Raw genomic sequence first — 12,979 nt, 5'->3', positions numbered from 1 at the left:
AGTTTTTTATATATAAAAACAGAAATGTTGTCTCAGAAAATGGTATGGGGGTTGTTAAGTTAAAAAAAACTATTAATATGGGGGTTGTTAAGTTAAAAGTTGGTTGAATTAGTTTCATTTATAGGTTTATTATAAACAAATATGACATAATTTGATAGATATTTGAAACCAGAATGTCCTAATAAGAAAAAGACAAAAAGGAATGTAGAACATAAACAAAGTACACAACATTTCATCAACAATTTACAAAGGGGAATGTTAATCCAAAGTGGATCGGTTTCTAAATAACATGTGGGTGTGAACTTGACCATCATTAACACTTACAAAAAGGCCAAATAATAAGTTGCAACATTTCATCGATTGTTGTTACCGCTACAGTTTCAGGGACAAAAATGACATCATCCATTGTTGGTAGCTGCATAGTTTCTTGGGTAATAGTTTATTGGGTAACATCATCCATTGTACCCATTAGCTCCTTAATTTCTTGGGAAATGTATCTAGACTCCCTCAAATCAGCAACTGCTTGTGAATATGCACTTGAACTTTAGTTTTTTTTTTTTATTTTCTTGGTCTTTTTGAAGTACCTTCAATCTTCTCCATACTTGGCCTTCCTATCTTCTTTTTTGGTTTGGGCTCAGGCTCCTTTGTAGGATTCTTACATGACTTTTTATTATGCCCAAACTCTTGACAATTGTTACACTTAACAGTTCTTTTCCTAGATCCATTGTCTCCTTTCTCACTGGCATGTACAGGTTTTTCATAAGGAATCGTTGGCCATAGGTTGCTACCATTCATAGGTTGTAAAAAAGTAGCATAACTCTCCTTAAATCTTTCACTTGAAAACCAAGGACTGATGAAATCCTTTGGATTTTGCTGATTGTAAAACATTGAAGCTATTACATGAACACAAGGAATTCCTGATAATTCCCATAGTCTACATGAGTAGTACCAGGACTACAAATTTACACAGTAAGACTCATAAGTTGACCTTGCCTCAAATACCCCTCCGCCACTTGGTATGACAGACCATGACCTACAAATACATTAAATGTACTTATTAGAAGTTGTAATAGGCCAACACATGTTTCCAAATACAAGCAATGCACTAACCTGTAGGGTTCACAAAATGTTTCCAATTTCTTAATGATTGCAGGGCAAATAGGAGCCTCCCATGTTTGTTGTAGGTTATACATAAAAGAAACTCTCTCCATGACACTTAAACGTATCATGTCCAACATTGTTAACAATGGCCTCTTTCTAACATCAACAATCATCGCATTTAAGCTTTCACTAACACCATTCTCAAAAGCCTCACATGCTCTATCTGTTAAAAAATAAACATACCTGTTTTTTCAGATTTCAAAATTCTGTTTTCAGATTTTAGATTTTCAGATTGTTGTTTTCAGATTAATATTTTCATATTGCTGTTTTCAGATTTCAGATTTTTAGATTTTCATATTGCTATTTTCAGATTTTCAAATTGCTGTTTTCAGATTTATATTTTCAGATTTCTGTTTTTCAGATTTCAGATTTTTGTTTTTCAGATTTCTATTTTTCAGATTTCTGTTTTTTAGATTTCTGATTTTTAGATTTCTAATTTTCAGATTTTTGTTTTCAGCTTTACTTAAATCACAACAACCTTATCCACTTTGATTTACAAATTTATCCACTTTGGTTTCATTGGAATTGCTCATTCCTTTGTTCAATCTAGCACATCAACAAGGGCAAAAACGTCCAAACCACAAATGTTAAGTGCAAACACCAAATGTTAAGTGTTATATTAAAGTATAAAGAACAAATCTAAGTAAAAAAGGAAAATGTAATACTTACCTTGACAAAAGTAAGCACGACTCCATGAGCTCGGGTTATGGGACATTAAGTATTCATATGCACCCACATCTATATCCTTCAATCTCTCCATCACAGATATGAATTCAGGTTCGACGGTGCAACCAGCAGCAGCCTAAAACAAATCTTTGTACTAATCTCCTTTATATGACTTCTTAAAGTTTGCGTATATATGACGAACACATTGTCTATGCTCCACATTTGGCAAGACCTCCTTTACTGCTTCAAGTAGCCCCTAAAAGAATAACAATGTTATTTGACACCTTTTTTTTATGAAAAAATGGACAAGAAAAACTTTGAAATTTATGACATAAGGGACAAGAATAGCGATATACCTTATGTTGGTATGATATAACTGTAAGACCTCCACCTTCTTGTACTCCAACATCCTCACTAAGAAGCTCCAAGAAACATTTCCAGTTTTGCGTGTTCTCAATGTCTACCACAACCCAACATATAGGATATACTTGGTTATTGGCATCCTTTCCTATAGTTGTTAGGAGTTGACCCTTTACTTGCGCTTTCAAAAAGCACCCATCTAATCCTATCACTCTTCTACATCCAACAATCCATCCTGTTTTCAATGCATGAAAGCATAAATAGAATCTATAGAAGTAATGTTTTCCATCAAGATTAAGGTTTACACCCACTTGCACAGTACTACCAGGGTTGGATCTTTGTATTTCTGCAGCATAGTCCAAAATTCTAGCATAATGATCACTAGCCTTCCCTTCAATCATCACCATGCCTTATGTTTAGCCCTGTTACATTTACTGATAAATAGGGTGATCTTGAGTTCCCTCAATTTTTTAAGTTTAATAGATGGGTTGAAAACAATCTCCTTCACAAGATGAGAAGCAATCCATTGAGGGGATACAAGGTGTCCAAAAGTAAACTTTCTTGAACATGAGTGCTTCTTTTTCATTGACTGTACTTGGACTGTTCTTTCTGTGTTCATCCATGGTGCATACAAACGAAAATCACATTTTTTGTCTATATCTTTATCACATCTAGCTACTAACCTAATACTTTCAAGTTTCTCAAACCTTAGGGGGTACCCATGGGCCACAACGTAGTTAATAAGACAATTTTTCAATTGAGAAATTTTTTGATATTTCTCTCCAACCTTTGGTTCCATGAGATTCCACTCTATGGTGGGATCATGGATAGAATTGGAACCACCAATGTCATTCTCGTCATCTTCTAGATGAACTAAATCATCTACATATTTATCTTATTCACCAAAAAACTCATATTCATCTTTAAAAAGTTTGGTAAGAAAAGGATCGTTAACAAATTGGAATGAAACAGCTATTACCTTTTCCCTCTCATAATCCATGAGCATGTCTGACACGAGAATTTCATCTTCATGGTCTTCATAATCAACGTATTTTTTCTTGTGTTTCTTAGTTTTCTTCTTGGCATCATTGTTGGATGCCATGGCTTTCTTGTTGTGCAATTTCAGAAAAAGCCCTAGTTTTGCATATCGACTTATGTATCTTGAAGCGCAACGAATGAAACCTAGCAACAAGTGTAGAAGAAAAGAAACACATGTATTATGGAGGGATATGTTCGTACTTCATATGATACCGGCTATTGACTTGGTCAACCGGTTATCCCTTCAAAATAACAAGGATTCTAAAAAATGTGGTCTTTTTAGGAAAAAAGTAAAATTTTTGGTTTAAATAGAAAAAAACTGTAAATATAAGGTCTATTTTGAAAAAAGCCCTTTAACTTTGGGGCCTTTAACTTTGTTTAACAATCATTACCCCCAAAATCTTTTTTGATTTAGGGGTTAAATGAAATTACTTTTTCTTTGGGGGGGTAAAAACGAAGTTTTGAGAATCGGGGCTTATCTTTTTTTAGAATTGAGAGAAAAAGTAAAACTCATCGACTCCGGCGACTTTACCAACATTCCAGATCGTCGGCGAACTCTGAAAGCATTCAAATGGTTCGTATTCATCTCTTCATTTAAACTGCGTTCTTTGTTCCTTGATCCACTTTTTTAGATATTCAATGTTATGACTACTTGCGACCGTGTGCGTTCAACTTTAGGGCTATAACCAGATTTAAGTTCAATTTGTTAAAAATTTTGGTATCGGTTTACTACAATTCCATTTCCACACAATTGAATTACATTAGTTTCCGAATACGCTCTTAATTTTGAAGCTTGATTATCGTAAGCGATGTTTCTAGGGTAAATTTGTGCGATATCAATTGGCTTGTGGCAATCTCTATAATAAGCGATCGAAGAAGCGTAACGATCTGTTTTCCATTATCAAATCGGAAGTTTCTTGATGTAAAGGAACTTACTTTCATTCAAAGATCAAAACTTTTGAGTTTTCCTTTTATTGCAAAGAGTTTACCTTAGATCAAGAGATTGTTCATGAGGCTTCTCATCTTTTAATGTTTTGGTGATCATAATCTAGGTTTTCTTCATGGGTATTGGATATAGAATTACAGTAGAAGTTTAATTGTTGTATTTGTTTTGAATTTTGATATGATTAGATTTACAGGATAAACTTGTTTTTTGCTCTTTTAGGCTATGTACATTCGTGTTAAGCGCAATAAAACAACTTACTTTCTTCAATGTGATGCAACTGAGAAAATTCTAGACATTAAGCAAAAGCTGCATGACTTAATTGATCAACCAATTAATGATCAACGCCTAATTTTAGTAGCAAGTGGAGAAGTTTTAGATGATTCCAAGACTTTAGCAGATCAAAAGGTATTCAGACTTGTTTTCAAATTTAAATCTTAAATCTTGATATTTACTAAGTCATTTGTTCATACATTTTCTTGACATTTTATCTTCCATGTTTTTTAAGGTCGAAAATGATGCTGTTGTGGCACTTGTGTTGAGAAAAGGTTTAGTTTCTAATTTCTTTTTTCTTTGTGCTTTGTTTATTTTGTATCTTTATCATATGTATAAAGTGTGAATCATTGTTTGCTTAAGTTGGTGAATATGAAAGATAGTTTGCATTTTTTGTTTAAAAAACAGTTTGTAATATAAATCGGTTTTTTATTACTTTCAGATGACAATGAATTTGAGGATGTGAACATTGTGAAACCGGATGATTTTTATCAGTCACGTGATGCGGATACTACAAGCAATTGGTAAAAGTAAAAAAGAAGCTTCTTTTAAAAAGAAAATGATGTCAAATCGATGGAATTGTAAACGATATGTAAGCTTCGTAATATGATTGTGTTTATATTAAGATCCACAAGAAGTTTATTGTTTTTAATTTTCATAATCTTTATTCCTTTCTTTTAAGTTGATTTATATTTCGTCTAAGGTAGACACCTAAGCAGTTATCGCGGTCGAAATTTCAATAGCGGTTATCACGGTGATATAGTGGTGGTATAGCGGTTTTTAATATTATATGTAATTTATATTATATATTTATACAAAGTTTGCATATATTAGAGTATTAATACTATATATAATTCATATTATAAAAATTCATATAAGAACATCACTTAAACCATATATATAATATTCTAATATGGTAATATGGAAACTAAAAGGTGTCAAAATGTCATTGCAACTCCAGCTGTTCGTGGTTTCTAAATATAGAAAGAGACGAGAAAAAGAAGTTGTCATTTGTTGCTTTGTAGTTTGTAATTAATTAGATTTATTATTTGGACTTATTAGAACCAAAGTGTAGTGGACAAATTAAAAAATACTGATTAATATTGAAATAGTACACAATCGGTTTTTTCTTTGTAAAAGTAGCCCAATGTGTGAAATTGTAAAAGCGGGTGTAGCGTCGCTATAGCGCTGATGGGATTCGTGGTAAAATAGCGGTCAATCGCGCCGATAATAACGTCACCGCTATTTGTAAACGCTATTTCAAAATAGCGGTTCGGTATTACCGCAAAACGCTATAGCGCGCTATTGATAGCATAGCTTAACACATGACTTAATAAAAGTGTTTGAAAATGAGAATGTCGTTGGGGTAGCATGATAAGATGTCAAACTTAAAAGTTAGTATGCACGGTTTGAAGTGCGCTCTCAGGTTAAGAGTTCAGTTTCTTATTTGGGTTGTTGTTGGGCTAAAAACACACCAAATGAAACAAATAAAGGGGAATTACAAAATATGATAAGTATTGAATTATTTTTGGGCTTATATTTGTTCATTAAATTAATGAAATTTGGAGTATTATTTGAATTTTTTTTTTTTTTTTTAAAGTATGGCACCACCCTAGTGTGGCAAAGACCACACAAAAGTTTAGTAAAATTGACATGGAGCCCATGTGGCATCTATGTGGCATAGGATGAAATGTGGTTTTCTTGACATCATTGCCTCGGAACTAATAACCATCAATTTCATAATGTCCCATAACGATATGATGAAGAGCAATGTTAAATTTATAATACATCATCGTTTTGTATGGTCCCAATTAAAAATAATAAACGTATTACTACGAAACAACAGTCCTATGAATTTACTCTTTCTTATGTAACATTGTTCATAGTTTTATAAAATCATGATTCACTTTTCAAAAAAAAAAACATTGTTTAGAGTTTATTATTATTATTATTATTATTATTATTATTATTATTATTGATGTACATCTTTAACGACCAGTTTTATAGTAAAAGGAAGCTTCATGTTATAAAAATAAAGTCTACAAGACTTCTTTTTCATAATCTGAAGCTCTCTTTTTAACGTTAAAATGGTCACCGAAGATCCTACCACACAAGAAAAAACTTCAAAAAATGTTTCCTTAAAAATAAAGGAGAAATATGTATAATTTTTTTTTTTTTTTTTTTTTTTTTTTTTTTTTTTTTTTTTTGCTTTTCGAGAAATGTAAAGAATTAGTCAAATCACCAAAATAAAAATCAATTTTGCAAATTGCATCTACACAACTGGAAGACCATTTGCCAAATGATGAAGTCATCTGCCAGAATATGTTTAGTATAAAGGGGGTTAAACGAAAGGAGTTATAGTTATAGGTGAGAATTTCATAGATGACATGGAAAATACTCTAATTTCCATATGCGAAATTGGTCTCCGAAATCTCGTTTATCATATGACATTTGTGAACTTACAGATACTATATGTAAAAAGGGTCTCTCTTATGTTATTTATGATTTGGCAGATATCATCTCTGAAATTATAGCTATATGACCAAAGTTTCATAAAGTCCGTATTTAATATTGTAGACTATACACGCATTACGTCTTTGACTTGAACAATATTATAACATGTATTTATAGTGAAGGGCAGATACATAATTTCAAACTTTTTTTAGATAGTAACAAATTTATTGGTATTGCTTTTAATTTATTTATTTTTCATTTGGTCGGCTCCCTCTGTGCATTGGTTACGGGATTTATGAGGAGCCCATACGCATTCATGAATTTAATTCTCACAGTGGAAGTCTAGTTATGAATAACTAAATATCTCCTAAAGGGTTTGTATATAACACTATCAGTGTTGTCCTCTTTCTTTGAAATTGAGGGTTAAGTCCGATATAACTTAATATCTACAAAACAAATTTGTCCTGCTTTTAGTTTTTTGTTGAAATTTTGTAAAGCATAAACTATGCTAAAAACCTATATGGTTAATAAATTAAAATAACTAAGATAATATAAAAAATACATAGTTAATTATAACAAAACATACATAATGGAAATTGTCTTTGAAAGTGAAGGTAATCTTTTTGTCTGAAGGTATCAAATTTATTCTTTAAATAAACATGGGTTTTCAATATTACTTCTATATATAATCTCTACTTCTATTAAAAAATACGATTATTTAAAAAATGTATGTATTACACGGGTTGAATAAAGGAAACAGTAAATAGTTATTACTAAAGATTAAGATATTATAAAACCATTCAAAGTTCGATGCTTAAATAAGAAAAAAAAATTAAGAAATAAAAAATAAGGGAATGAGGGAATTTAAACAACATAACATTTTAGATGTTAATCTTTTTCGTAATAAAGCATTATACTTTGAAATTGTAACACCATGTTTCGAATCGTTTCCTAATTCGGGGTCGTGACCTGAAGATCAGTTATCATAAAGCTATGAGCCTTAGGGAAGGAGAGATTTAGACGCCTTGGATGTGGGTAATGTAGATTAGGTGATCCGAGAGTTCGATTTGTGTTTTGGAGCCCAAGGGTATAACCATAAAGTGATAGTTTGGGCTTTTATGAATTTTGGATTTAAGCTCAGGAAGTTTTAAGGCAAAGTAGAGTTGATAGAATTGTAGAACTTCTCATTACCTTTCTGTGGATATAAAGAACGTCGAAATCGGTCTTAGAACGAAGAAGTTATGGCTTTCGAAAGATTGGTGGTTTTAGTCCTTAGCCGAGTACGTTGGGCGTACTGGGTCGAAGTTGGTCGCGGAGGAAACCCACGTACGCTGGGCATACATGGAAGTATGTAGGGTGTACAGTCACCAGAGGCAAACCCTAATTTTTAGGGTTTGTGTCTTATTTAAACACCTTAATTCACTCTTGGACATTCCTATGACCAACCTCCACCTCTCCAAACCCTAAGAATGAAGCCCTAATTGCCCTTTTAATGTTTTGAGCTTAGAAGTGAGCTTTAAGGGTGTTTTTGGTGATTTTGAAGGAAGAGGAACTCTTGGAAGTTGCATTGGCCTGGCTAGAGCTTGTGGATCCAGAATCATCATCAATTTGGAAAGCTTTCTGAGGTATAAAGCTCTTAACTTGATGGTTCATTTTCTTAGATCTAGTTAGGGCTTATTTTTGTGCTTCTTATGGTCCTTGAAGTCATGCATGGGAGTATGAGCTACTCCAGAAGATATGGATGATAGATCTTAGCATTTTTGAGGTCCCTTGTTCATAAAAACGCAATCTTGATGAGTTATATTGGAAAATGCATGAGTTTGGGTGCTTATTATGGATTTTATTGAGTATTGCGTCCCAATAAGACATGCAAAGGAGTAAAGTTGCCAACTTTGCGTTTTAAAACATCATTTAGGATCACATTTGAGAATTGGACATAGTGGCTTAACCGATTAAGCCCTTAATGGTGATTTGGGTTGGCTATGGAGTATACTAGGCGTACCCAACTTGTACATTGCGCGTACTGGCCAAAGAAGGCGTATGTTGGGCGTAAGTCTGAGTACGTCGGGCGAACTCAGCAACCATTGGATTTTTAATTGACTTTTGGGTTTTAGGCCATATTTGGACTACTAGGGTTTTGGGCCTTGTTGGGCCACTAGTCCTTCTGACTTTGGGCTTAATTGTTAGGATTTGAGCCTTCTTGTATTTGGGCCCATGATGGGATTTGGGTATCATTTAAGGAATTTAGGTCATATTGGGCTTTTGGTGCCATGAGGTTAGGCCTTGGTTATCAGGCCAAGTGAGGAAAGGGTAAAATGGTCTTTTACCTTGGGAGTTGTACAAATGAATTAGGTTCCTAGTTATGATTTATGGCCCAATTATTAATTGGGGTTTTATTTGATTGGTTAGTGCGGGGATTATCTGGATTAGCAGTCCGAGCGTTTATCTGATTTTTAGCGGTTTGAGGTGAGTTTACTCTCTAGATCCATGGGTCGAAGGCACCAATGTCGGCCTATTGCTTGTTGTGTAGAATGCTAGATGCCTTGTGATAATTATGAAAGATCTAGTATGCCCAAGAATCATATTAAAGTGATATTTCTAATTAACATATGATACTAAAGGGTCACACTAACAACAACTTGATATAATTGATTATTTATTAGAAATTGATTTTAATAAATATTCAATGAACTCTTATAATTATTTTGGAATTTATTTATTTCTAGGAAGTTATAATTTTCATTAGCAAGTAACATTTTATATAATTCATATGGTATGAATTAATAAGTGATGCATGAAATTTTGGACGAGATAAATTCTTTTGTCTTTTACCAAAAAGTTAAAGTCTATATTTTATAAACTTGGTTTATAAAATATAAAAGAATTTTGTCTTCATTTTCCTTTATAATTTTAAAATATGGCTAGACAAAAGAGAGTACGGACTCTTCATTTGTTTAATGAAAAGAACACTCCTCTAAAAAGACAAGCATGAACAATATGATAAAAATAAGGAGTGATGGTCTTTTGATTAATTTATTCAAAAGAAAAGCATGGCTTAAAGCATGGGAACACATAGGCTTTCGAGAAATGGGTTCTTAAAGTGTTAAGAACTTATGGACCAAAGATTTTCTATATAAAGTGAGACTTTCATTCTCTTGTCTTAACCTATGTAAAAAATTCAAAATTTGTTCTCTTCATCTTACTCTCTCTATAACACTTGTTTTCGAATCGCTTCATTATTCAGGGTCAGATCGCGGGTTCTTTTATAGGGCCTTCGGGAAGAAGAAAATTAGCCCTTTTTGGATGTGGGTATTATAGATTAGGTGATCCGAGAGTTTAGTTGTGTTCCAGAGCCCAAGGGTATAACCATAATTTGGTAGTTCGGGCCTTTATGAATTGTGGGTTTTTGTTTGGGAAGTTTTAATGCAAGGGTGAGTTTATAGAAGTGTAGGACTTCTCGTCTCCTTTCCGTGGATATAAAGTTCGTCGAAAACGGACTTAGAATGAAGGAATTATGGTCAAAGTAAGTTAAAGTTTTGTGAAGGTTCATCGAGTACGCAGGGCGTAGTGCATGGCCAGATCGCGGGTTCTTTTATAGTACGTCGAGAGTACTAAGGGGTATGCGGGCGTACTCTTATCAGCAAGAAACCCTAATTATAGGGTTTTACCCCTATTTAAGCCTCATTTATTTTTGAGCCGTGTTCCTTATCATCCTACATGCCTTCTCAACCTTAATATTCGACCCTTAGCCACCATCTTGGAGTTCTTAAGCTCTTGTGAGTGATTTTGGAGTCTTCTTAACATTTTGAAGAGATTGAAGGTTGTTTGAAGGATCATCACTTGGACTGGGGCTTGTAGATCCAAAATTTTCTCATCTTTTTGAACCTATTAAAGGTAAAAAGCTCTCATCTTGGCATCTCTTTGGTTAGATCTTGTTTGGGGTGGTTTATGGCACATTTTGGTCCCTTTTGGTTTGTATTTATGAGATTGAGCTTTCCCCAAGAGTTTGGACACTAGATCTGGACGTTTTAGGTGTCCTTAATGCATAAAAATGCGATCTTGAGAGTTGATATCAAACCATGCATGTGTATTAGCCTATTTGTTGAAGTGGTAAAGTAATAACTTGTATTTGGGACCCATTGAGCCATGCAAAAGCTCAAAGTTAACAACTTTATGGATTAATGCGTGTTTTGGAACTAGATCTGGGCATTGGACGTTTTGGATTAAGGGATTAAGACATTTTTAAAGTTGGTTGTAGGCAGAGTGGGTACGCGGGGCATACCTCCTAGTACGTGGCACGTATTGAGCCAAGTTGTAGTACGTTGAGTGTACCAACTAAGTACGCGATGCGTACTCAGTCTGTTGGGTTTTCTTGATTCGTTGACTTTTTGACCTCGAACCATTAACCAGAAGTTTGACCAGGGTTCACCATTGGATATTTTGGGCCTATTAGGATATTGGGCCTTCTTAGGTTAGGCCCATGATGGGTTTGGGCCTGATTTGGATATTTGGCCTTATTGGGCCTTGCAGTGCCATTTAAGGGATTTGGGCTTGTGATGCTAGTGGATTGGTCCTTGGATTTTTGGAAAAATAAGGAAAGGGGTAAAAGGTTTATGATACATGTATCGGGTGTACGCAATTATTGATGGAATGTTATTTGATGATATCAGTGCAAGGTCTCTGGTAGCAGCAATTCGAGTGTTCGATTATCTTGGTTCGTGGTGAGTCTCCTCACTATATCTATGGGTCAAAGGCACCAATGTCGACCCATTGGCTTATGTATTGTTGAAAAACCAAGGGGTGGCCCTTGGCATTGAATGAATGACCCAGAGGTGGCTCCTGGAAAATCTATATGCAAGACCAGGGTTCTGACCCTACAGTTAAGTAGATTTTTAGTTGTAGATTGTATGCTTGTTGTCTTTATGATGCTTGCAAGGAAGACCAAGAGGTGGCTCTTGGCACTTTTCTATAAGACCCAGGGTACTGGCCCCCGGCTTGGAAAGGAAAGACCATGATACGACTCTTGGCACAATGGCAAGACTATGGTTAGCACATAGCACACTCTATTATATGTATGATATGTAAGATATGTATGGTATGTGGTATCTTGGGAAACTCACTAAGCTTTGTGCTTACAGTTGTTGCTTATGGTTTTAGGTACTTCCAGTTCAAAAGGGAAGGGCCCGGCTTGATCGCAACACATACACCCATGTTTTCCGCAACTTAGTGTTTTTGGGATTGTACTCTGATAACTGTTTTATTATGATATACTTCTAGATAGTAAAAGAGAATTGGTGTTTTGATTATGTCAAAAATGAAATTTTTACCTTGTGGTTTTCGGGACGTTACACTCTCTAGTTTTGTTAACACACATGAAGATTACTTGCTTCTTGATTCTCTTTTTATGTTCTTATTTTGATAAGAACATAAAGCTTAAGAATTTTATACAAAGGAACTACCATTCTACATCAAGTTGATTCATTGTTGGAGTCTCTAAAGTTTTGCATTCTTCATCAATTTCCAAGCCTCCCAAGAGGATCCAAATAACTACAAAGGTTATAGTTTTCTTCATCTTCTTCTTTGGTGCTTGTTTTCTTTCCAAACTTTGTAATAAGATCCTTTATGGGTTTAAACTTGTTTATGTTATTCAAAAATGATCAAGTCTTCCGTTCCTAAATATTATGTTTTCGAAACTAGTTTTTGATTAAAACCCCAACAAATTATATGAAAGACCAAGATCTGACCCCTGACATTTGTATGAAAGACCAGGATCTGTCCCCTGGTAGTTATATGAAAGACTAGGATCTAGCCCCTGGTAGTTATATTAAATATTATGTTTTCGAAACTAGTTTTTGATTAAACACCCCTTATAGACTAGCTTCGTGAATGAGTGTTTACTCATACATATATATATATATATATATATATATATATATATATATATATATATAATATTAGACTTTTAATATTATATATAATATAGGGTGTATTTTACACTTTAAAAAAATACTAGGTGATTCAATTTAGTAAATTATACTTCTAATTTAATTAAATGTAAACCAAAACTTTATGGGTCTATTAAAT

General features: G+C 33.8%; 2 protein-coding genes across 2 annotated transcripts; one reads left to right on the top strand and one right to left on the bottom strand.

Moving 5' to 3' along the window:
* Window positions 1-439: 439 nt before the first annotated feature.
* Window positions 440-2,594, bottom strand: LOC145064093 (uncharacterized). The gene is made up of 7 exons (XM_079011608.1): window positions 2,184-2,594; window positions 2,030-2,083; window positions 1,831-1,963; window positions 1,111-1,324; window positions 967-1,033; window positions 585-873; window positions 440-519 (listed from the first exon to the last, which is right to left on the bottom strand). The coding sequence occupies exons 1-7, from the start codon at window positions 2,592-2,594 to the stop codon at window positions 440-442; spliced, it is 1,248 nt and encodes a 415-aa protein (XP_078867734.1).
* Window positions 2,595-3,666: 1,072 nt separating this feature from the next.
* On the top strand, window positions 3,667-5,093 carry LOC145064849 (Ubiquitin-like superfamily protein). The gene is made up of 4 exons (XM_079012221.1): window positions 3,667-3,799; window positions 4,391-4,576; window positions 4,677-4,716; window positions 4,884-5,093. Exons 1-4 carry the CDS (start codon window positions 3,797-3,799, stop codon window positions 4,967-4,969), a joined length of 315 nt encoding a protein of 104 aa, XP_078868347.1. The 5' UTR covers window positions 3,667-3,796; the 3' UTR covers window positions 4,970-5,093.
* Window positions 5,094-12,979: the final 7,886 nt, after the last annotated feature.

This window comes from Lactuca serriola, chromosome 7 (genome assembly GCF_051521515.1).
Source record: "Lactuca serriola cultivar US96UC23 chromosome 7, Lser_US96UC23_V15, whole genome shotgun sequence".
Lineage (NCBI taxonomy): Eukaryota > Viridiplantae > Streptophyta > Magnoliopsida > Asterales > Asteraceae > Lactuca > Lactuca serriola.
The sequence above is the reverse complement of the archived record's forward strand: the minus strand, read 5'-3'. Positions and strand labels throughout refer to the sequence as shown.

What these genes read in the sequence shown, in the direction of transcription:
- LOC145064093 (XM_079011608.1), bottom strand. Translation starts at nt 2,594, where the DNA reads ATGGTGATGATTGAAGGGAAGGCTAGTGATCATTATGCTAGAATTTTG. An exon ending in ATGTGGAGCATAGACAATGT is followed by an intron (nt 1,964 to 2,029) that starts GTTCGTCATATA and finishes GATTTGTTTTAG; the next exon opens with GCTGCTGCTGGTTGCACCGT. An exon ending in CAACTTATGAGTCTTACTGT is followed by an intron (nt 874 to 966) that starts GTAAATTTGTAG and finishes TTTTACAATCAG; the next exon opens with CAAAATCCAAAGGATTTCAT.
- LOC145064849 (XM_079012221.1), top strand. An exon ending in AGACTTTAGCAGATCAAAAG is followed by an intron (nt 4,577 to 4,676) that starts GTATTCAGACTT and finishes ATGTTTTTTAAG; the next exon opens with GTCGAAAATGATGCTGTTGT. An exon ending in GGCACTTGTGTTGAGAAAAG is followed by an intron (nt 4,717 to 4,883) that starts GTTTAGTTTCTA and finishes TATTACTTTCAG; the next exon opens with ATGACAATGAATTTGAGGAT.